This window comes from Oxyura jamaicensis, chromosome 21 (assembly GCF_011077185.1).
Source record: "Oxyura jamaicensis isolate SHBP4307 breed ruddy duck chromosome 21, BPBGC_Ojam_1.0, whole genome shotgun sequence".
Taxonomy (NCBI): domain Eukaryota; kingdom Metazoa; phylum Chordata; class Aves; order Anseriformes; family Anatidae; genus Oxyura; species Oxyura jamaicensis.
This window is the reverse complement of record NC_048913.1, coordinates 781,995-806,021: the sequence shown is the minus strand read 5'-3', so window position 1 is coordinate 806,021 and position 24,027 is coordinate 781,995. Positions and strand designations below refer to the sequence as shown.

The window sequence follows — 24,027 nt, the reverse complement described above, 5'->3', positions numbered from 1 at the left end:
GAACCCCACCACCACCACCCCAGGTCATCACTACTGCCAAAGATAGCACACAGCAAGCTCAGGTCGACATGGAAAGAAAACAGCACAGACCCACCCACAAGAATTCATCAGAAAATAACTTTCCCACTTCTTCTTCCTTATATTGTCATAAATTTCTTAAATTGTCATAAAATCTACTTGAAAATTTTATCCCTACTGCAGATCTCTGTAGACAATTCACAGAAAAGGCAGAAGCAAATATCTTGTTGCTTACAATGTTCTCTGCATTTTATGATGATCCCTCTGGAATCCTATTGCTATTGCACTCCATATATCTTTTCTGTAAGTGACAGAGCCGTTTCCTACTAAAAAGCAATGGGGACATCGTGACTGATTTACCGCTGACCTCTGTAACCAGCTCCGATTTCAATCTGTATTTTGTGAAGTTTCAGCAGAAGCACCTGAGTATCTGCAGCCACAGCAGGTGGCCAGAAGGCACAGCACTGACCTGTGTGACAGGACTCAGAGCACCAACTGCAATTATTCTGCATTCCCGTTCTGCAACCGATTCTGATTTCAAAGTGACATTGCCACCTGAAATATGCTCAGTGCAAAACAGGCACCTCAGCTGAAGGCTTCAATGAGAAATACTGTTCCTTGGCTGCATGCTGCTTCTCCAAACAGCTCAATCAACACCACTGCATTCACAAAACAGCTCTGCCACTTAATGCCTTAGACCGAAGTTTATAAATAACTCTCAGAAACCTACTAACATTGTTCTGAATTTGAAAATAAATTTAGAAGAAAAAAAAAGGGAGGGGAGCAGAGAAATCAAAGGATAGCTTTTGTCCTGGAACAGTGTGTTTTCATTCTCCCTTCTTTTGCCAGGTTTGAGTTAAACCTCTCTACGGGTTGTGGATCTCAGATTCTCCTTCCCAGGAGCTTATCGTCCTTTTGCAGGCAAAGTATGAAAATGACAATTTAAGATATCTTATAATGGAGCTAATCTTTCTTCTGAAGATAAGATTTTAAAACCTGGAGTCACTGCACATTTATAGGACGGTGAATTAAATATAAAAAAGTACCCAGTACATTCTGGGAAGAATAATGCCCTTACAAGCTCGGTTTTCTGACAGGGACAGCTCCGTACATGCCGCCTGTTCCTCCGTGCTATTTGCTAGCACCCATCTGTGCATCACTGTTTCCATCCCATCGGCCTGAAAGCTGCCTTACCCTGAGTAAGACAAAGGAACGTCACAGCACCTCCACAGCCGAGCATCCCCCAAGCCCACATGGAGGGATGGGGCTGTGGCCCCACTGCCTGGGAGCTCACTCCAGCACCAGAGTCAGAGCTCTACCAGGGCACATCCAGACTTTGCCTTTCCCAGTCACGGGCACAATCTGGGAGACAAACCAAAGGGAGGCCCACAGCAAGACTTTGAGCCAAGTGCCCACTGCTTTGCACTGCCAGAGCTGCACCGTGTCGAAGTTCTAAGATCATGGGGTCAGGAGCAGCTTAAAGACCACCAAGAGGTGACCTCCAGCCTAAATCCTCCAGCTGCAGGTCTGCAGCTGGTCCATCCACGAGCTGTCTGCTACTGCACAGACACCTGCACGTTACCACCAGCATCACCAGATACCAAAGCAAAGGTCACCACAGTGGCTTCTAGCTCAGTTCTGCTACTGACTGATGGACTTCAAAACACAGGTACAGAGCCACATGCTCCGGCTAGGCATCGCGTCCTGTCAGCACAGGCAGGAAGGGGCTCAGAGGGGTGCCAGGCAGACAGTGCTCTTACCCACGTTGGCCAGGCAGAGGTGAAGGCGGCCCCTCACTGCCACACGGACGTCCACAGGCCGCACCACTCCATGCCACAGTGCGTCCCTGCCTGCTGCCACCGCATCCTGCTCGTACTCCGTGGTTACCACCTCCAGCTCGTGGAGGGTCCTGACAGCCGGGCGGCCCTGGCGCAGCAGGGGCTGGGGAAGAAAGCAAGGATAGGGCAGCACCCACCCCTGTGGCCCCCAGCCAGAGCATGGACAGATGCTGCCACACTCCCAAGTCTGCTGGAAGCCCTAGCACAAGGACCCCTCTCCGACTCAAGAGTGGCAGCGGATGCATTTCCTTCACAGGCTGCCACAAGTGGAACTGTTCCATTGCAGCTGCTCCCCAAAGGATAACAGCTAGGCATTAGGGTAACTAGTTACTAGGGCAACTCAGATCCGAGAGATTAAAAGATCTGGATAAAGATGTTTCTGCATTTCCTAGGTCTGCTTTAATTTTTTTATCCAGTAAGCCCTAGCATACTGCAGAAGTTCCAGGGAAGAAAGTTAATGCTTTGCCATCACTTTCAAGGATAAGATGACAAATCCTGTGATTACAGGCTTGTCAGATTGACATCAGTCTCAGTTAAACAGAGTGGCTGATAAAAACTTGGTTACTAAAGACTCAAGGGTAATCTAACAGCATCTCTACACAGGACAGAAAAAAAAGTGAGGCTCTTCCTTAAAAACCTTGCATTCTAAGCAGAAGTTCTCCTTCACTGTTAGCAGTCATTAACGCTTAACGAAAAAGGCTCCATACCTTCAATTTAACCGCAGCGGACCCAACAAAAAGCAAAGAGTCTCCATCCCAGACGTCAATCTGAAGGCTGTGGTCAGCCAGGTAGCGCACAAACCAGCGCTGTTCCCCAGGTTTCAGGAAAGCAGGATCCACCATGTACTTCAGCTGCAGTCCCGGAGCTCCTGCAAGAAATGGATCACGGTGATGAAAACCAAATCCAAGAGGGCTGTGCCTGCATGAGCCGAGACCAGGGAGCCCCACCTGCTCACAAGCTCACTGTCATGGGGAGCAATGAAATCCAGGAGCCCCACGCATCAAGCAACAGAAACTGGACCCACATCACCCATCCTCAGCACCCAGACCCCTCCTCTCCAGTGCAGTGCACTTCCAACTTAATAAACCCATCAGTCAAATTAGTAACCAGGTTCATCCTCAGAATGACCCCTGCACAGAAATGCTTAGTCTGTACAGACCTCTCTCATTACCATTAATAACTCCAGATGGAGAAGGAGCTTTATCAACTGAAACTGCTCGGTGTCCCTTGGGACCAGAATTTAATGAGACACAAAAAGAAAGAAAAGAAAGCATTCTGCTCAGAGAATCAGATTAGATTATGCTAGGCACTTCGTTTTAATGTGTTGCATATCTTTTTAAATGCACTTAACTACAGCTGGAGTCAGCAGTCTAGATGTCTGAATCATGTCACCAATACTTATTGATGTTTTACTTCATGGTTTGACATTTGGAACATTTTTAATTATGTGCCACATAAACTAATAGAGGTTTGCTACTAAAGCAGCTATCAGTCCATTCCCTCGGCCTGGAGGCAAGCCTAAATCTGATCGACAAAAATGCCACTTGAACCAGTAAATGTTGTTTAGAACTCCCAGGTGGCACAGTAACATAACATAGCCCATACACAAAGTTTACTGATGAACCCTGCAAAGGACCATGTGAAACAGCAGTAAGACTTCCGGACTGGTATACTTTTAAGACCCTGGTGAATGATGAGAATTTAGTGCTTTATCAACATGCGCAGGCCTTCAAATCAGGCATGTCATCTCCTGACATGCGCATCACATGCTTCTGAGGAAGGCACAAGGCAGGCAACCAAGAAGCAAATGCAGAACAGCCTGGCCGGCCAGCTTGCTGAAAGCCAGCAGGCCACTCTGCCTTCCAGCGCCTCTGGTTGCTCCCCGTTCAGGACAGCATGCTTCCCAGAGCACCTGGGTCTGTGTACACCCTCAGCAAGCAATGGCAGCTTGCAGAGCTTTCTACATGTGCCCTGCTCAGCTCTGAATCTGTGCATGAAGTACATGAAAAGACTCATTGCCTTGTGCCCACTGTCTTGTGCCCAAATACGCTGCCTTTTAACTGCACAACCAACCCTTTCACCTAGACAGTGCAATCTTCCTCCTGCTCCTCCTTCTACCCTCTCACACACCTCCTGTGCAGTCCTGAGGGTGAAAGGCCACATGAGGATGCTAAAGCATGTCAGGAGCAGATCTCACCAGTGCGTGGAGTCCCATCTTTGTTGATCTGGACAAGGACCTGAGGCGGTACGGCTGCCCTGGCTGCCTTCTCTCTGTCTATGTCAACCAGCTGCAGACGTGGTGTGGTAACTGGTGGGAAATGGTAGAACTGGAAGGTGAGGAACACAGTCCTGGGCCACGTCCCTTCCACTCCATCCTGAGGAGCCCTTGAGCAAGAGAAGAGTGGGTTTGGTTGGCCTGTAATGCAGCGCTTCCTCCTGATCATAAGCTTCTTGTGCATTTGTCACCCACCAAGAAGCAGAAGAACAAGAGAAGATCAGTATTATCAAAAGTATTTGGACTTCTTTTACGACAGCGGGCATATGGTTTGCCTTAGCTTTCCAAAAGCTTCATAATTCCAGCTGTCTTCTACCATATGCTGTGATGGAAGAGCCAAGCAAAAGTAGCGTTTTACCTTTGCACAGTGCGCTGCCATCTATAGAAGAGCTGTGAGCAGCGCCTTGGCGAGATAAAGCCACCCTCATAGGAAGGCTTTCCAAACTCAGCTTTTCAATGTAAATGCAGGATTTCTGCTTAAATGCATATAACTGGTTTCATGTCACACAGTGAGTGGCTAATGTATACAACAAAAAAAATCAGAAGGTGTTTTAAGAGTGCCTTAAAAGAACAATAACATTGTTTTAAAGCTCTCCAGGGCTTTGCTTCCATGGCAGGCACTGGGAGAAGCAGCACATTGATAAGGGCTTCTCCTGCTCAAGCATGAAAGCAGCTCGTGGACAATTTTGGGAAGGTATTCGCTCCTGAAATGCGCCTCAAATCTACCTGCAGACCACACCACAAAGGCTTGGCATCTTACCTACTGAAAGCAAGGAATTGCAGGATTATTTCATTGCTCTGCAGAGCATCAGCTTCCTCCAGCTGAGGACTGAAGCTCGTGAAGTCCAGGGGCTCTGCAACCTCCACAGGCTCCTTGTTGCAGTCTAGGATTTCTGGAAATCCAGAGGCATGCAGGAGTGCCAGGGAGGCACGAGAGAGCACGGTGCTGGAACTGTTAGAGAAATGGGTTGAGTTCTGCAATAATGGCCACCCCAACCCAGGCCCTCCCTTGGCACGCTCAGCATGCTGCGGTGCCTGGAGAGGCTGCTCAGCCCCACCACGGCATCACCCCCCCAGCACCGCCAGAGCCTCACCTGCCTGCTGGCAGCCCCACAGCTGCAATGGGCATCTGGGCAGGCGTGAAGGGCAGCTCCCGCAGCTGCTCGCTGCTGGAGGGGTCCGGGTCTGGGTCGCCGGGGCGCAGGTCGGCCTCCAGGTGTGTGATCCCAGCCACCTGCCAGGGCACAGCAGGCTCAGCACGAGCTGTGCCGGGGGCTCTGAGCGTGCGGGTGTCCCGTGATGTCCCACGGGGCCAGGGAACCGGGGCACCGCTGCTCTGTGGCAGAGGGGGCTCGCCCTTACTGCATGGTGAGGCCGAGAGCTCAGAGAGTGACAACTGGAAAGGAAAAGGATACTGTGAACATGCTGGCACTGCCCAGGGAAAAACACCACGATGCTGCAAGAAGTCTCCACGGGCTAGGTGGGCCAGAAAGCACTTATTTTCAAGCAGTCCGTGCAGTTCAAATGCTGTTTGCTTTGAGATTTGGCTCAGCAGCATCTCTGCTCCGCTGAGAAGTGGCACAGCTTGGCTGCCTGTGGGTTCACACCTCTGCTTTTTGCTTTAGCTGCTGTGCTTTCTCTTGCAAAGATAGGAATAAGAAAATGCAGTAGAAAGACCAAAGAGTTCAATGTGGTCCTATGAAGCATTTCAAAAATATTTGTGTGCACTGATCTCTGCATCAAGATACAAAAACCAGAGATTTCAGTATTTATAGCTCATCTTAAATCCTGATAGCTCTCCATGAAGAAATCGTTGTCAGAACGTACTGTGGACAATAGTGTCCAGCAAATCTGGGTTGTCAAAAACCAGACCAGCCCTTAAAAAGGTATTTGAGGTATGAAAACAGCTCAGAAAATTCAGCCCAGCAAGTTATGTGCAGAATGTGTTGTTCCTTCTGCAAATGTGGATTTCAGCTGCACATTTGGTGTTACTTGGCCTTGGCAGCCTTGAAAATGAGCAGTTAACGGGACTTTGAGCATGTTCTCAGCAATTGGACCACGTTACGTGATGTGGAAATGCCGCTGGTTGCTGCCTGTGCCCACACAGCTCAGCAATGCAACCATGCAGGCAAGGCACTCACCCAGCATGGCTTGCACAGCAAGGCTTTAGGGGAAGAAAATCTCCACAAAACAAACATACCAAGGTAACAATCTTTGTCAGGATTACCAGTAACAAATTATTAAAAAAAAAAAAAAAAGAAAAAGAAAAACAGAAAAACTAGTAGGAGTATGTATTTTAAAATTCCTCTGCTCCAGCACCTTGTGCAGAGGTGGTTCGCATGGATCGGAGGAGCCCCTGGGGCCATGCCCCTGGGCTCCCCACCCCATGACCTGTCCCACGTTCTGACTGATCGGTGGCACGGCCCACGTGCAGCAAGGCCCCCAGGGCAGCACTTACCCCTGGTCCCCGCGGAGAGGCCACCAGGCACAGCGCAGAGGGCGGACCTGCGGAGAGGCACAAGGAGATGCTCTGCTGAAGCCATCACCCCCAGCCTGAGTCTGCTGCACCCACCTCCAGCCCAGCCCTCACCGCAGTCTATTTTTCAGGGATGGAACTAGCTCAGCAAGGTGGCCTGCTGCCTCTCAACCCCCTGCTTGACTTATTTTTCCAATAGGAGTGCTACCTGGGGCGGGAACATGTAGCACATCTCCAGATTCATCGGTTATTTTGCTGGGAATTAGGCTAAATCTGCCAGGGAGAGTTTTCCTGCCATAAAACGCAGCTCCTCCATCTCTAGACAGTGCTGCAGTTTCCCTTAAAGCCATGTGGCACTGGCTAAGTGGATTGCTTAATGAGACGTGAAAGTTTTTAGGATACTTAAGGTTTTCATAGCTCCTCCATTATTTCTTGTCACTACTTTCATCTGTTCGTACATTCATGCCCTGAAACAGTATGAGTTTTACTGTGTTTATATTTGGCTGGTCTGCTCGCTTGCTGGCACGGATGAACTCGCTGTTCCAGTAAGCAGCAAATCCTTTACAGCAGACAAGGAACACAGATGTTTTCTGGCAATGTTGGGACTTTATTTTGCTTTCTCGACCACATATATTTCAGCTATTTCATTCTATTGTCCAACGGAAATTGCCCTGTTTCCCTTATGTCAAAAATGATGTTTTCCCTCAATTACAATGACTTTGGCTGTTGTTAAAGCGACTGTGCGCAGAAGTACAAGGGACACCAGAGCTGTCAGTACAGCAGAAGGTTTTCCAGCCCATCTGTTAGACCATGGACTTAGCCCCACACACTGTTAAGCTGCTTGCACCCTGTCCTGTAAATGCTACAGGACAAACCTCCTGCTCCATCCCAGGGGGAAAAAACACCCGCAGAAGCTGCCAGGCCCTGACAAAAATGGGTGTCACGGCCTCCTGGGGAGCTGCTGGGCTCACTGCACGGCTCCAGGACCGGTGCTGTGGGCTGCTGGCAGCACCGCTCATCCCAACGGCTGTCACAAGAACAGTCCTAGCCTCACAGGTCTCTTTATGTGCAGCTGTGAACTTACAATTGCTGTGACTGTCCTAAATGGGTAAAGCAAGCATCAGCTCTGATCACAGCAAACTACCTGTCCCACGAGCTACCAAGTACCTAAACAGTGCTGCTGCTGAAATAACCTGTAGAGCAGAGGCAACCAGCAGAGGGGAGTAAAGGAGCAGTGGCCATGGGGTCATGACTCCCATGCCAAGCCTTACAAATGCACCTCCGGGCACGCTGCAGGACAAAAGGCTGCATGCCCAGGGTCCTTGTCAGCCATCAGCTTTCATTCAACATTTCTGCCGCTTGACCACATAACCAGCCTCCAGAGCCATTTGCTTGTGGTGGGGAAACCAGGATCAGGAAAGGTTCCCTGAAGATGCAGCCACTGCCATAGGGGAGCTGGGGCCATCCCCAGAGAAGGGGAGCACACTCAGGATGCCCCAAGCATGCTGCTCTCACGTGTCCGGGCAGCCCAGCATCCCCAGCCCCCATGCATGGGCACAGAGGGTCACTCTCAGACCGCATTCAGAGAGACTTCTCTTTTCACCATGCTGCAATTTACTGAGTTGACTGATCCCAGCCAAAATGCATCCAGGAGAGATCTTTCAAGCAAGATCAGGAAAAGAGCAGCCTCAGAGCAATGTCAATGGCAGCCTAATCCAGCGTATCCCAGCAAACTCAAACACCAAGAGCTAAACCTCTTAATTTTACCCTCAGAGATTTCTGCTTTAAAGCCCGTTAAACTAGCAAAGACAGCCCCAGAGGCAGCAAGCCTGAAGCTGGATGTGGGTCAGGGACTTCCCGCGGCAAACCCATGGTGCCACTGCCATCTCGTGGAGACGATGCAGCTCCGGAGCCGAGCGCGGGACCGACGGCGCAGCTCCCACACCAACTGCATTGCCCGACCTGCAACCAGCATCCTCCACCCGTCTGGCAGCTGCAGCCTTGCTAGGCTCACCAAGGAGCCCTGTGAGCTCATGAAATATTCAGAGGGAACCCCCCCGGTCATTTGACACAGCCTGGGTGCTTGAGCAGGCAATTACACGGTTAAAACTGGCACTTGTCTGTACAGCAAAACATTTACTAACAGATGACTTTTCTGGCAGTCCCTCAAGCACAAACAGTCCTATAGACTTCAGTAACAACACCCCATTAATAAGGTAATAAACTCACATATTGATGTTTAAACAGGCAGTTAAGTTGAGAGCAATCTGGTTTGCACATCCATAGATAAATTGAAAAATATTAAAAACAAAGGAGCTGAGCGGCTTTCAGTGGAAGAGGAGCATCCCCCTCAGCAGAACACACGGGAACTTCCAATTGCTCCAAAATGGACAAATAAGAAAACTTGTACAGACCTATTTTGATCCCAGTCCTACTTTGTGGGGCGGAAAGCACAGATTAAAACAGATCTATGGGTTTCTTCCTACTGATCATGGAAGGGGAGAGCTGAGAGAAACAAAGCAGCATGAACCGGAGTGGGTCTCCAAGAGCACTACTGACCGAACTCCATTCCCAAATCAAAGGAAATTTTCTTTTTTTATCTCCAAAAGACACAGATCAGTGCTGAGAACCCTACCATCTGGCACTCCCATACTATATATATGCATACATGCACACGCAGCCTGGTTTTTCCCAGCTCAACACTGGCACAGAACCCCTTGCGTTAGAGGTGTGTGCTGATTAAACGTGTGTTGCTGTCACGCTCTAGGAACTGCAGCTCAACGAGATTATTTATTACTCAGCCTATAATTGACACCTCTTCTGTCCTCAACCATCTGGAAGGATTATGACTTCAAAGAGAAAAGCAACAGTGTTGGCAGGGAGCAACGCATTGCTGGTGAGGCTGCGAGGCCCTTCCAGGAGTTTTTGGTGGTTTAGCACTGAAGCCCAAATGTTGTCAGAGTGAACCAAAATGGGGGCGGGCTGCTGGCACACTGCAAATTAGTGCAATTCTTGCACATGGCCCTGTTCTAATGTCACAGGTGACTTTTAGAAGGTAAAAAGAAGTGAGAGCTGAAACCAAACCGATGTAAACTCCATTCACTACAGTAATTCATAAACTAGTTCACTGAGAGTCACGTGAAGTTTGTTTTTTCTCTTGATCAGATACCAGTGCTACACTCTATATTTTAAATGTCACCAACATGGAAAACACTCACTCAGAGATGGTGTAGGAGGCTTCTCTGACTCTTTCCTGGCTTTACTTGAGGTATCTGTAGAAGTTGCAAGATTTTCTTCTGAATCAGTGGAAACATGGAATTGGACAGTACCAGATGCAACTTGCTTCACCTGAAAATTTGAAATTAAATACTTTTAGAGAAGGCATGTTATGTACATACTCACTCGTACCTCTGAAAGTGGACCTGATTCCCTCCCCCTGCTGCCAGAAAAGCCATGGTGCAAGGCGCAGGCACAGCCAGCACAGTTTGTAAACTCCCAGACACCCATGCCCTTGCACACCAACACCTGCAAACTCTGCCTGCAGCCACCCCAGGTATCAGATTCCTGAGTGAAGAGCATGCACACGGAGCCACCAGCTACTTAAAAGCATGCTGCAGTATAGACACAGGTGTTCCTCCTTTCCCCCATACAGCACACATGAATAACCCTCTCTTCAATAGAGCAAGCTCTGTAGGCACCTATCTGTCTGTGGCAGAGAGCGATCAGTGCAGTTTAACACTAACAGAGTTCTGAATACATCTCTGTGACTCTCCTGTGCGAGGTCTCAACCTGAGCAGTAACTTGCTTTTACTGATAAACTATAAACATGCTGGAGCAAGGCCTTCCTCTTTTCATTTGCGTGTACATCACTCAGAATAAAACAGTTCAAGTCTCAGAGGCCTCCAAGAAGCATCACAATAAATAAGTGTGCTGACCAGCTCTGCACCAGCTCCATTGCATGCTCACAGCCTCTAGAGCAAAGCAGTGCTTGACACTAAGCGCAGTATATACAAGTATTCTATACAAGTATTCATGTGCACGGGCAAGGGGTAGAAGGCTGTTATCTTCCTTCTCGCATGACTCTTTATTCACTCAGACTTGCAAAAAGCTTCCCCAGCACACAAGCACTTGGAAAGGTTCTGGTAATGGAAAGCCTGTCCAGGCTTTCCAAATGGAAAGCCACCGGGGTGTTCAAGGGCACTTGCAGTGCAGAGAAAGAGGTAGTGGTGTCCCTCACCTCCTCTGAGCAGCATCCCTTACCTCCTCGGAGCTCTCGCTGTCGGCAGGGGCCCTGAAGACCAAGGCCTGGCCAGGGCTGCGGCAGGAACCACCGCGCAGGGGCAACACCACTGGGGAGGAGTCAGTGCCCAGGAAGGGGCTCCAGAGCGCCCACCGCACTGCGTGCATGTCAGCTGCCGGGCCCAGGGCGCTGCCGGCCTCGGCCTGTGGGGTACACGGGACACAGTCAGCACCAGGAAGGCAGGCAGGAACAGGACCTTTCTGAATGGCTTCATCCGTTCAAGGTTAAACAAAATTTTGGCCATAGCTGCACGCAGGTCTGAATCCTGCTTTCTTGCTGTAATTATTGCACCATTCTTCCTCCTTGAGTACCTTTTGTTTTTGTCTGCTCTTTCCCAGCTTAACAAGCATATCACTGAAATGATTCCCTTCCCTGCATGCTATGCTTGCAGAATGCTAGGCAATCACACTCAAGGTAATTGTACCTTATCCCGTTACAAAATTACACAAAGGACTATACCTCTACATCATGGATCAGCAAAACACAATAAAATGCTTTTCAAAAATACTAGAGTTTTTTCGTCCTCTGTATATATTTAGCCCATGTAGGCTGAGATAAATAAAGACAACGCCGCCCCTCCTTTTCTGCAGCAAGTCTTTTCCTTGGCCACTGTCTGCCTCCAGATGAACATTTTCAGCCCAGCAAGATAAACGTAAGAGCTAGCAGACTTGACTAGGAATTTATCGTCACCACTGCCATAACAACCAGGACAATGCTCCACAAGATGAGAACTCTCCCCTGTACAGCAGGTAATCAGGTCTCCACAAGAAGGACACAGCACCCATTACGCTGTAGCCCTCTCCCCCAAATAGCTACACTAAATGATGGATTTTTGACCATCTGCTCCTCAAAGACAGGAAACCTATGCTAGGCAGAGGCTAAAGGCTCCCACTTACCCCAACGCCTCAGCAGCCTCCCCTTAAACCGAGGTAAGTGGACAGACAGGCACCAAACCAAACCTGCAGCTCTCCACCAGCACCTGAGATCACTCCCACAGCTCCCTGCCAGCTGCTAATTATGGCACCACAATCAGCTCTGGGATTAAGGGCTCCGCACACGGGAAGAGCAGAAGGGAGCAGGGGTGATGGCAGGGGGGGACATATGCCCGGGGCCAGCAGCCCCATCATGGGGAGCGGTCCCAGCACAGACAAGCACCTGGACCCTCATCTCCACAGGTCCTCAGGTTTCAGCTTTTTAAACAAGGTGAATTCAACACCTGATTTCCGATGGCACAGCTCCTCTCTGCTTCTCCTCCCCCAGTCAATACAAATCCCTTTGGCCTGGCACACACATGCCACTTTTTGAAAAATCCTTTTTCTCCAGTTTTGTTCTGGACAGCCCTAATGAGAGAAGACATTTACTGCATTACCAACAACCCTCTCACTGCCATCTTAGCGGGACAATTAGGGACTCATAACAAATCAATTGCTATCGATTCAGCCACGCGACTGGAATAGCGCTCTGGAGGAGCGCTGGGGAGGTGCACCTGCAGCCCCCGCTCACCAAGGGACAGGGACATGCCTCACTGCCAGCTCCTTGCTGGCCCAGCAACCTCCCGTCCCCCAGAGCCAGGCCATCCCCATCCCATCTGAGCTGCTGCTCACTAAGCCACTGAAGGGCAGCATCCATCTGTACAGAGCTGCATGGCACAGCCTGGCTGTCAGCACCTCCACTGAATGATATTGCTAAAAAACCTATAAAGCATCAGTAAATTCACACTAGCAGCCATGATCTCTGCAAGTGCAGTCAGTACAGAGATTTCTCATGGTTTTAAGATCCTGAATACATCGCATTTCAGCTCCAGAAAAACCTCAGCACTTCAGAGGAAAAAGAACATGAGGGGTTAATCTCTTTTCAGCATAAATGCTAAAATCTAAAGAAAAGTCTTTTAAATTAAAAAAGCTGAAAATTTCCAAATTGGTTTGCCAGAACACTCCAGGACTCCTGCAGGCTAAATTTCTCCATATACATATACACAGTGGAAAAATTTAACAACATATAATTAAAATGATTTAATAAGCCCATTTGCAACACATTACACATAGTGCTGCAGAAAGCACTCTGACATTTTGATGGGAGATATTTGCCTCTCTTCCTACAGAGCGAGGCAGTTCTTTAGATACCCTTCACGAGCAACTAAAGGAGCTATTGTTTGATCCTGGAAGACACTGTGCCACCAGGAACAATTTTCCCCCCCACCTCAAAGTTTTCCACTGTTCGAATGCAGAAGCAGATATTTAAGTTTGACAGCAGCAGAGATCCCTAGGAGTCGTTAGAACTAATGGAAAGAGGCACACTTGTGAGAAAGCCTGATGAGATTCAAACGCTGCTGGCCAGCAGAAGGGCTGCCCGGAGGCGTTTTGGTGCCAGGAGGAGCCGCACCAAGGCAGAGCCCTGGTCCTTCAGCAAGCCCAGTACAGCTGGCCAGGACTGGGCTCGTCCTAAAAAGATGCTGAGAGACCAACAGACCACAGGTACTCACAATTCCAACTGAGAAGGCCAAGGACGCACTGAATAATTGCACATAGAAAAGTAGTGCCTAGCTAGCACTCACGTTTTTTCAGTAGTTTTTACCAAGATAAGTCTGCTTTTGGAAATATTCCTTTACTGTGAGTGCTCTCTCTTTTCCTCGATGTTCCTCACCTGCAGATCTGTGATACTAGCCAACCAGAACTGGTAAAAGCCAAGTGACTGGGTTTCCCCGTAGAGCATTTATTGGGTGAGCAGAGTGGGCCACAGCAAAGAGGGACGGTGGGGAAAAGCAAGGGGAAGCAAAGAAGCAATTCACCCAGCACTAAGATCCTGCGATGGTTCTGGTTCACAGAAAGCACTTCATTTTTCAGAATGAATCAAAGGGCAGCAGTGTTACAATAAGGAAAGAAAATGCACAAAATCCTCAAACCCTGCAGAAACAGGAGTTCTGAATCAGAAAATCCTGCAACTCTACAACCCATGTCCTAGAGATAGCTCACAGAAATAACAAGTGTTTTGAGCCTTGGTTCTCTGATTTTTGAGGTCAGTCAAGTCCCAAGGGCACAACATAATGCTGTTCTGCAGTGTTAACCATTTCTGTGGAAAACACTGCTTTCTTTTTAAAAGATAAGGCATAACATCGCTACAACAGGGGATGAAAACGGTGAAAAATAACATAACTACCACTTTTGAAGACAACAAAATTTTCTAATATGCTCAGAAAAATCTATCCCCCAACCTAAATTACATTGTCCATGGCATTTATAAGGGTGTCTCTTTATGAAATTCAAAAAAATCTCTATCACAGATGCCACAGCATACAGTTTATCTGAACCATTCTCTTCACGCTACCCAATGGTGGGACCTCCAACACCCTTCCTGTCCTTCCCAAGCCCCCACTGAATGTGTTGCCCCATGCTCAGGCTGCCCTGATGATCCCTTTCACCACCCCACATCCCAGCTGGCAGGACAGGGCCACGTGGTGGAGGAGCCCCCAGTGCCTGCACTGACCACATGGAGCCCAGTGTGGTGCTGAGGCTGCCCCCGCCATGGCCCCCATGGCACCTGAGGGAGCCCAGGCAGGCTCCCATCAGCCGGGGCAGACTTTATCTGTTCATAAACAACATGGAATCCACAGCACAGCCGTCTGCCCCCAGGGCCCTCCCCATCACACCCCTGCCCTACCTTGCTGCTGGCTCCGGCCGTGGCGCAGACGACATACTCCAGCTGGAAGCAGACCCCAAAGGCGGGGTGAGGAACCATCTCGCTCAGCTGCAGGCGGCTCCTCAGAAGCAGGGCCTGGCCCGCTGCACTGCAGAGGAGGAGGAGGAGGAGGAGGAGGAAGGCTCAGGCTGCAGCCCCATGGGCAGCACTGGGAGGGAGCCGCGGGCACCCTTACCTGGCTGGGGGGCCGTCAGGCCGTCCACGGGCCACCTCTGCTGCTGGCAGCAGCACGGCCACCTGCGGCGCCTGGACGAAGCGCAGGCCGTTGTGGACGCCGACACGCAGCCGCCGCTCCTGCACCGACAGCGCGCTGCCAGCGGGCCGGGCGCTCACCTGCCACACCAGGGGGACGGGAGGAGTGAGGGACACACTGACAGCGGCCCTGCGCCCACACCAGGTCCCAGAGCAGAGACCTCCCATATTGCAACAGAAAACCAGCCCCAAGAGGGACTCCTCTTGGGACACAGCCTGGGGCCAGGTGCACAATGACACAGGGACACTCAGCACCCAAAACCAGGGCAACAAGTATGGTCAGTCAGACAGAAATGCCCCCTGCCCCAGAGTGAGCATTAGATATTAACGTGTTCCATCTTTACAGCAGCCAGTGCAGGCCTACAAGTAAGCAGGCCTTGGCAGGGGGCCTGCTCACGGCACTGTGATGCAGAAGGAAGCTCACTAGAATGAACATTAAAACTTTTCTTTGCCTTCTTCATAGCAGAGCTGACCAAAATTCTGCTGATTAGTGTCTGGATATTCAACATAAAGCACCTGTACACTACTAATCCAAAAGAATCTACAAGATAAAACAAGAAAAAGGCTTTCACAGCAGAAAAAAAATGGACATTCTTAGCAAAACAAACACTCCAGTGCAATTTATCTGAATGCCTCCTCACCACCTGAAAACACAGCAGTGGCATATTGCTCATTTGCTGTACTTTCTCCCAGGGTAATTATATTGGCACTACCTTAAGCAAGCGGTCACTGTTCAGTAACTCCAGCAGCTCCTCCTCGAATTTCTCCAGAGAAGGGTACAGCCTGATGGAGAGCTTGTCCAGGTAGCAGGTGACCGACTTCATGAGCCGTGGTTTCAGAAAGCAGTCACCTGCAAGACGAGAGGCCGGCCACAGGTAACGCTGCAGGGCCAGGGGCAGTGCTGGCTCAGAGCCGTCAGACCAAACCTGAGCAAACAGCACCAGGATGGGCGCAGGGCAGCAGTGTGCCCCCAGCACGCCACACCAGGAACCCGCACAGCCCTGGCTTTTCAGCAACAACAGGAAAGTGAACAGAACAGGGAGCATCCCTAGCCAGTGAAGCCCCATTTGATGTGCAAGCAGAAGCCAGGAAAGCTGGGTGTGATTTCAGCGTCAGAGGTTTTCTTCTGTCAGCCACAAGGTGGGACCGCTGCACTGCGCCTACACACGGCTCCGTACACACAAACCCTGCCTCGGGACACAGGGATGTGTAACAGGTGCCAGTGCTGCTGGGTTTCATCCTGTTGCCAGTTTTCTGCCTGAGGTCAAGGGCTCCTCCAGCCATCCCCAGCTGCAGCCTCTGCCTGCTCCGCTCTCGTGCAAGGCCCTCAGCAGCACCAGGGACGCACCTGCTTCAGAGACCTCGCTGTACTATGTGCAGCTTTAACGTTATCTGATACGAGCCAAGAACTGGTTAACACAGCAGGGTTTTCCATGCAGTAAATTGAAGAATAATTCCTCTGCCAAACTGATGGCACTGTCTTTCTGTTCTTTGAGTTTCCAGATCACGTCATTTCAGTCAAATCAACTCGAACTGCAAGGCTGGCATCCATAAGGCGAGATTTATGAGGGCTACGTGTGGGAGAAGCTCATCCCTCTGGACCTGCCAGCTCTCTAACTACCCAGAGCACCACCATGAACAAGGACAATCTTAAACAAGCTGCACGGGCTTCTCCTAAGACTCCTCTGAATGACTCTAATTAAACCAACCATTATTTATCCCTTGCATTTTCCCAGGAGCAAAGCAATTAACAGAGAAGAGAGCAGAATGAAGCCACGCAGACATATTTCAGGACGGGATACAAATGCCACGATTGCTTCTCCACCACAGGGGAGTTCCAGAGAAGTCCATGACATTTCTGTCCAAGTGGAAAGCAGAGAGAATGAGCCCCTCACCCACACGTTGGTGTTCTGCAGGCTGTTTTTAACACCTTGAGCACAGAAGAGAGATTGTAAAGCCAAAGAAGAGCAGTAGGACCTGCAGTCCACCCTCCACCAACACACAGACTGAACCTGCAGCAGGGGGAAAGCCTCTCAGAGGCACCTGCAGCCCACCCAGCTTGGTTGGTAACCCTGGGGACTCTGAGCACAACCAGCCCCAGGCTGGGCACCCTCAGCGGGCAGCCTGCGCTGCCAGCATGCGCACAGCACTACACTGAAGGGATATCATATCAAGGCAGCAGGCACTACTACTGGAGCTCAAGGAGAAAATATTCAACGTGGCTTTGAAGTCATGGAGAAGTCACAAACCAAGCTCACTGCAAACCTTTTTGTAACTTTTTTCCACATCACGGATGCACGACTCAGGATGCTGCAGCAGCAAGGTACGGATGCCTGCCTGCTCCGGCTGCCAGTGGGTTTTGTTAGTACAATAAAAATGAATCAGTGTTGTCTGCAAGTAGAGCAGGGTGAGAGGAGAAGGCCAACAGGCAGCAGGAGCCTGGCTCCAACAGGCACACACTGGAGCCGTTCACAGGGGCTCACTCTTACAGCTGGGGATGCAGAGATGCACGAGCAGGACTGCAGGAGCAGCCCCAGGTAGCAGTGACACCCTGCAGTTTGATACCCGCAGCGGTGGGACTCGAGGGGCCCTTACTGGTGTCTCCGTGCGCAGGGAGCAAGCCAGGGATTTTCTGCAGCCCAGACACCAGAAGATTTTCAGGCAGGAGGTGAAATATCGTCTCCAGGGGTGGGTGGGGCTTCAGGGTGTACTGCAGGTGGCTGTTCTCCATTATCGTCATGTATTTGTTCTCTAAATAAGAGAAAACATTATGAAGTGACAAAAGCAATTGGAAGAGAACTTTACATTGCTGCTGTCAGTTGAAGAAATTATCATCAATAAAGGCACGTTTCATGAGCAAAGAAAAACCTGAATTTGACAAGCCAACTTTTTCCCTGCTGACAATACACCACATTCCTGAACACAGATTCCCTATTCCCCTAAATTCTTCCCGTGCCAGGAAATTTATGGGAGTCTGTGGCAGCAAAAGCACAAGATGGGGAAAACCAATATGAGCTCTGATGGGCAGTACATGTTCCCAGGCAGCACAGCACATCCTCTGGCCACAACCGACTCACTCCCGAGTCGCTGGGAAGCACATGCTGCCCACCAGCACCGCAGTGAGAAGGCACCGCACCGTGCATCGACATGGCACAGCCCCAGGGTTTTCAGAAGAGTCTTAAGACACACCTCTGCTTTCCAGCTAAGAAACCTGAATATTTTCTCAGACTGAAGAATTTAAACCGTTTTCATATCAAATGGAAAAACAGAAGTACTCTTCCTTTCTGGCTACAAGGAACATACACTGTTTCTAGCAACTGTGCTGACACCCTGAGTGCTTGGGAAGGAACATTACTCAGAAGCAGATTATTCTCTCCAACAGCACCAGACCCAAGACGCCTTCTCCAGACAAAAGCAATGTATCGACAGCAGAAAGCTTTCCAATGGGCTGTCAGGGGCAGGCATAACATCCACCATTTTTCAAACATCTTTAATAACCATCAGTACAGGGTAAGCACAGAATTTGTCCCCATCACTTGTCAGTGCATCTCAGCCTCAGCAACAGCAGGCACGTGTGTATCTCCAGCGCAAGGACACTTCCCCACTTTGCTAGACAGAGAGAGGCATCTCACACAAGGTGACTTTCATTGAGGAGCCTCACCTGGGACAATGCAGCTATCAGCTTTCAAATCCAACACGTCTTTTTGGAACAGAAACCCCTAACCCTTACATTTTCTTTCTACTGCTTTGCTTGCTCTATACCTGTTTCCCCTGAAGTGTGCCAAAACAGTACAAAATTTCCTTTACTTTCACTGTGCAATGGGGATATCACTTCTCAAAATGAGCAAAAGTAATGACCATATATTCAAGCAAGCAGTTATCTTTTGCATCAGATCTCAGACTCCAGACTCGTGTTCTCAATTTATCGTGGTACTGAAACCCACCGTGCAACTCCAGTGCTTGAAAGGAGAAGGCATGCTGCTGCTTAGCACTGCAAGGGCACAGACCATGCACCTTTTGCCTCCAGCAAACAAACACGATACCTATTTGGATAACAAAAACTGCAAAGAAAGGAGTGATATCTTGCTGCTGCTTACTTTCTACAGGGTCCTGGAAAAGTGGATGCAGTAAGGCACGTGGTGTCCCATGGTACAGCTTGAGTCTGAAACCAAAGAGCATGAACCAATGTAAAGCATTCAGTAAACTCATCCTGAAGCACATTTCCTGCAACTTTTCTGCTCAAAAAAAAGAAGTTCCTACTCTCTAACATGATAAAAAACCATAGGGGAAAGATATGAATCATTTAATCTCACCATTGCTTTTCTAATAACAAAAATATGTTTTCTAAAAGCTAGGTTTGTCTCTGCAGCCCCAGGACCACCTTTTCTTCCCCCAGAAGCAATTGTGCCTGTGGCCACCCCACTCTCAGAGAGGCCCCAGTGCAGGCAAGCCCTGGGGCTGGCAGTACCTACACTCTGTCCTTGGCAGCCAGGTCCGTGGGATCCCACCTGCTGTCGAACAGGGGGATGAGCCCAAAGCCACACGACAGATCCTGGGAGAGCCCCTCCAGCGTCTGGGCTGTCACCACCACCTCTACCACAGCCGTGATGCTGGGGTGGTTCAGTGAGGTGTGGAAGTAAACGGCCTGGAGGAGAGACAGGAAGGAAGAGAAATAAGGCGTTTCAGAGCTGGTGGCAGCAGCTGCTGCCACGGACATGTCACATAGCAAACACTGAAAAAAAAAAAAAAAAAAACAGGGAGGAGACGACGATGCCTGTTTCACAGGATGTGCGCAGTGCCAGGTCCAGCTAAGGCATCAGGCTGGGTGTGCTGTGGGCTGCAGGAGCAGCAGGTCCCTGGGGGTCACCAGCTGGCAGGGGTCCCTGAGCCCCAGCAGCACAGCACAGGGCAGGGGTGAAGGGGACTGCACACAGTTCACCTCCCAGGGATAGGATTTACAGCGGGGTTAATCTTTCTATTAAAAACTCATTATCACAGTGTCCCAGAGAAAACATTTCCTGTAATCACAGACTGTCAGGAAGGGATAACAGAGAGAGACATTATCACATCATCCCAGAGAAATAAATCGTTATTCTATTATCTTTTATTGCAAAATGCTGAAATAATGACCACCAGCTGCTGACAAGTGGCCAGGCCGCAAGAGACTGATGCCATGACTTGCAAAGGAAAAAGCCGTTAAAGTGAATCCATTGTTAAAATAAGTTTACAGTTGTCTCCTTAGAAGCTAACAGGTTCAATAACGCTTTCTTCTCTGCTGAGCCCTACACCAAGGCAGCAGGAATCCTCCTCCCAGCAGAGGTAACCTCGCGTTTGCCACCCTCGTGGGGACACACTTGCCCTGCCCAGAGACCCGCTGCTGAGCTCGCTCCTCTGGTGACGCCGCGGTCACAGGGATGGTGCTCAAAGTGCGGGCTGTGCAGCACTGGCAGCACGTGGAACAGTGCAGCGGTTCTCTCTCCTTGCAGCACTCCGTGCCATAGCTTCCTCCATCTCTATTCAAAAAGCACGGGTTGAGTGATGATTAAAACACCCCAGGAAGAAATGCATATGCCAGTGTCCTTTAGATGCCATTACCGATTTAAGTAAATCGAGGAGCACAGCTCTAATCTATGCTAAACTTCATCCTTGGCGCAATGCATTGATTGAAGTGGAAATAAAGGTTATAATTAGACAGCGTCCTGACCAAGGAGATGAAGTCTCAGCTGCAATCGATGTCCACGCCGCGGGGATCTGCAGCCTCCCCCCGGCTGTGCGGAGCAGCAACAGGAGCAGTGCCACGGGCTGCTCACCCAAGGACCCGTGCAAGGTTTTGTCTCAGGGTTGCGGGCAGGACAGGGAACACCGTGTTTTGCTGATAATCCTGACAGATAAAAACATGGCTTTGCACGGGTTTAACACCAGGTAATGAAAGAGCTGCTGCTGGCACGGTTGCTCAGTCCCTTTCCATGTCTGAAGAAACACTGCACTCTGCTGCTGGCACGGCAGCACAGCAGGCAGCAGCACGAACCACCGGCTGCTACCACGGTATTGCCCAGCCTGAGCTCACAGGAGGCCTGAACTCTCCCAAAAGAGCAAATTGTACATAAAAGATTAATAACTGCGCCTTAATGGACAACATCTGAGATGTACCTAGCCAAAAGATTATGAAGCACCAGAAGGAAAAAGGGGTTGTTGCTGCGGTTTCCTATAGTAAAGGCATATGTAGAGAACAACAATGGTAAAATAAACTGCTGCAGAGAAAGCTCAGCGGGGAAAATAGGCACGGCATAAGACAATGAACCAGAGCCCACAAATGCTTGGGAATTGCTATTTTAAAATGTTTGTGCTATTTTAAAACTGCACACTCTCCTGCTCCACCCCAGCATAAAGAAACTGCTCAGGTTAAATCCCTGCTGAACACCTCTCCTGGCCGCATGCTGCAGCCCAGCCCGCCCAGGAACGGGTGCTCACCCCGTACCTCATTGAACACCACCCTTGGGCGCTGCTGCGGGGCGCTGCGGGGGGTCCTGGCACTGCTCCGCCACGTCCGGCCGAAGAAGTGGTGATAGGCGGCATCGAACAGGGACAGGCGCAGCTGGAACTCCACGGCCACCGAGCCGCCCGCCGCTTGCTGCAACACACAGAGGAGAACAGGCGCGTGGGCTGTGGGTCTCTGCAGGCACGGTACCCTCCCTGCCCCTAGACACAGGCAAAACACCCTGTACAGAAGCACAGCTAACTCCTGTTTCCTAACTGATGCTGAAAAAGCACGTGTGGCCAAGTGTGCCTTCACAAACTGCCTTCGTTCTGCTTGCATGCAGAAACCGCTGTTCTACAGCCAGCTGGACATTTTTTTTTAAAAAAACTAGAGATTAAACAAGGCCAAGCAAAAGATGGACACTAAGTGTTAAACATCTCATAAAGTGGTAAAATATTTCTAAAATGTGACCCAGAGATTTTAATTCAAAAATATTTACCTGCATTAGAAGCCAACATGTAAAATTGTAACTCAGACACACGGATAAAAATGCACAGAATTCAGATACAGCCCCAGTTCATGCTACTGGGAGATTCACAGTTAGTTCCCCTGCCAAAAAGAGTAATTTTGTTGTAATCTCAATCTCTTTGAGCTCTGGCCTGAAAACACAGCAAGTGCAATCCTCCTGTTGGCACCACAATGAGCAGAAACCAAAGGCTTAGCAGGCAAACACTGATGGTAAAGCACTAAGTGACTTTCGTGGCCAAGTTGAAGTGACACATTTTGCGCTTGTCACTTCTGATTCTCAATACTGTGAGCAGCGGTACAGAAAATGAGAATGTTGAAGTTTTGAGCTCGGTTCCTACCTTTAAAATCTTTATTAAAAAACAGCCGCAGAACCTGAATTTGCACATGGCTTTGTATTTTCAGCAAGCACAGGATCAGGCCATTGAGAATGAACCAGGCAAGACCGGGCTGCCTCTGCCTGTCCAGGGGCACAGCAGCACCTCCTGCCCAAGCCCCACTACTACAAACCTCACACAGAGAATTTCCACCCTCACAAGCCTGCAACAGCACTGGGTCGACGGAGCAGACCAAGCAGCATCCCATTTTTCTAATGGGTACATGGGAGGATTTTGAACAAACGTGGCATTTTTCTGCAAAAGCTTTGGGGCATGTGTGCTATATTTTTTTTTTATTTTTTTTTTTCTTCTTCTTCTTCTTTTCTTCCAGCCAGCCCAAGGGCACCAGCAGAGCACTCCTTTACCTGTGTAACGACAGTCCCCTCGACATACTTCAGGACACACTGAAAAGCCGTTGACTCCTTCGGGATATTCCGCCTCCGCTGGGAGTGGGGAGGAACAGTGAGGTTTTGCAGAAAAATCCTTTCCCACTCGCTCATCTTGATGCTCAGAAGGTCACCTCTTCCTCTAGGCATCTGCTACAGAGAACGTTCATCTGGAAAAGAAAGCCTGTTTCAGGGAAGTGCATGCGCAGAAGATGGCACATGAAAGCTGGCATAAGGAAAAACACTTGTAAGTGGCAGAGCAGAACAGATGTATGTTCCCAATCCTGCATGTTTTATAGAATTCCTGGGCTCTCTGCCACCCCCAGATCGCTGACATACTGGCCCTCCCTTCAGAAGAGCCGAGCAGGAGTCCTACAGAGCCAAAAGCACGGCTGCGAGGAGACACCGAAGGTCACCCAAGGGTACGGAGAGCTGCTGCTGCTGGAAGCCCTGCAGCCCCCCTGGGGCTCCCCCTGCCCCACGCTGCTGTGCACCCAGGCCAGGGGCTCCCTGGGGGCTCTTCCCCACAGCAGGGGATGGCAAAGAGGGGCTGGACCAGAGCAGGAGCAGAGGAAAACACCAGGGCTGGATGCCCCAGCACACAGAGCCCAGGTGTGCACGCAGCACACTCATGCACAGTGCTGGAAGCACAGAGCTTGGACCACAGAGCTCCATGTGCTTACACACATGTATGTTGTGTGCTTACACACCACGCTGTGTACTTACCACACGTGCGTCACACACGCATGCCATGTACTTAAACACCACGCTGCATATCACACACACCTATGCCATGTATCACACACCGTGCTGCGTACCCACACACCACACCGTGTGCTTACTCACGTACCTACGCCACCCATCACACACAACACGGCGTGCACTTACCCACCCGTGCCATCTATCACGCACAGCACACCGTGTACCCCCCACACACCTATGCCGCGTGTCACAGACCCACCGTGTACCCCCCCACACCTATGCCGTGCACTTACACACCTGTGCCATGTACCGCACACACACATCGCATACCCCACGCACACCTATGCCGTGTACTCCCGCACACACCACGCACCCCGCACACCCGTGCCACGCAGTGCCCTAACGGAGCCGGGTGCTGCCCGTGCCCCACGCACGTCCCCGGCCGTGCCCGCACACCGCCACCCCCAGGGGCGCGCCGCGAGCCCGGGCTGGAGGCCCCCACGAGCACCCACACGGGGCTGCGGCCCCGCACGGGAGCGCCCATCCCGGCCGTGCCGAGCCGCCCGGCCCCGGCCCCGCCGGGCACTCACCGGCCCCGCCGCGTCCCGCCGCCATCTTCCCGGGCGCCACCACCGCGGGACCAGGGGGTACCGGTGCCCCCGCCCGCCGCCCCGCCGCCGCTCACCGCCCACAGCCCCCCGTGC

General features: G+C 50.5%; 1 protein-coding gene across 1 annotated transcript in view; it reads right to left on the bottom strand.

The window, feature by feature from the left end:
• NPHP4 (nephrocystin 4) overlaps positions 1-24,022 on the bottom strand; it is a 32,713-nt gene extending 8,691 nt beyond the window's left edge. Inside the window, exons 1-18 of the mRNA XM_035344812.1 lie at positions 23,914-24,022; positions 22,601-22,791; positions 21,334-21,486; positions 19,328-19,500; positions 18,953-19,017; positions 17,451-17,606; positions 15,569-15,705; positions 14,779-14,936; positions 14,565-14,691; positions 10,868-11,050; positions 9,826-9,955; positions 6,590-6,636; positions 5,408-5,527; positions 5,226-5,365; positions 4,892-5,083; positions 4,054-4,241; positions 2,564-2,724; positions 1,779-1,959 (exon numbers count right to left, since the gene is read on the bottom strand). Of these exons, the coding sequence (XP_035200703.1) occupies positions 1,779-1,959; positions 2,564-2,724; positions 4,054-4,241; positions 4,892-5,083; positions 5,226-5,365; positions 5,408-5,527; positions 6,590-6,636; positions 9,826-9,955; positions 10,868-11,050; positions 14,565-14,691; positions 14,779-14,936; positions 15,569-15,705; positions 17,451-17,606; positions 18,953-19,017; positions 19,328-19,500; positions 21,334-21,486; positions 22,601-22,771 (2,482 nt within the window). The 5' untranslated portion in view covers positions 22,772-22,791; positions 23,914-24,022. The remainder of the gene's footprint in view (positions 1-1,778; positions 1,960-2,563; positions 2,725-4,053; positions 4,242-4,891; positions 5,084-5,225; positions 5,366-5,407; positions 5,528-6,589; positions 6,637-9,825; positions 9,956-10,867; positions 11,051-14,564; positions 14,692-14,778; positions 14,937-15,568; positions 15,706-17,450; positions 17,607-18,952; positions 19,018-19,327; positions 19,501-21,333; positions 21,487-22,600; positions 22,792-23,913) is intronic.
• Positions 24,023-24,027: the final 5 nt, after the last annotated feature.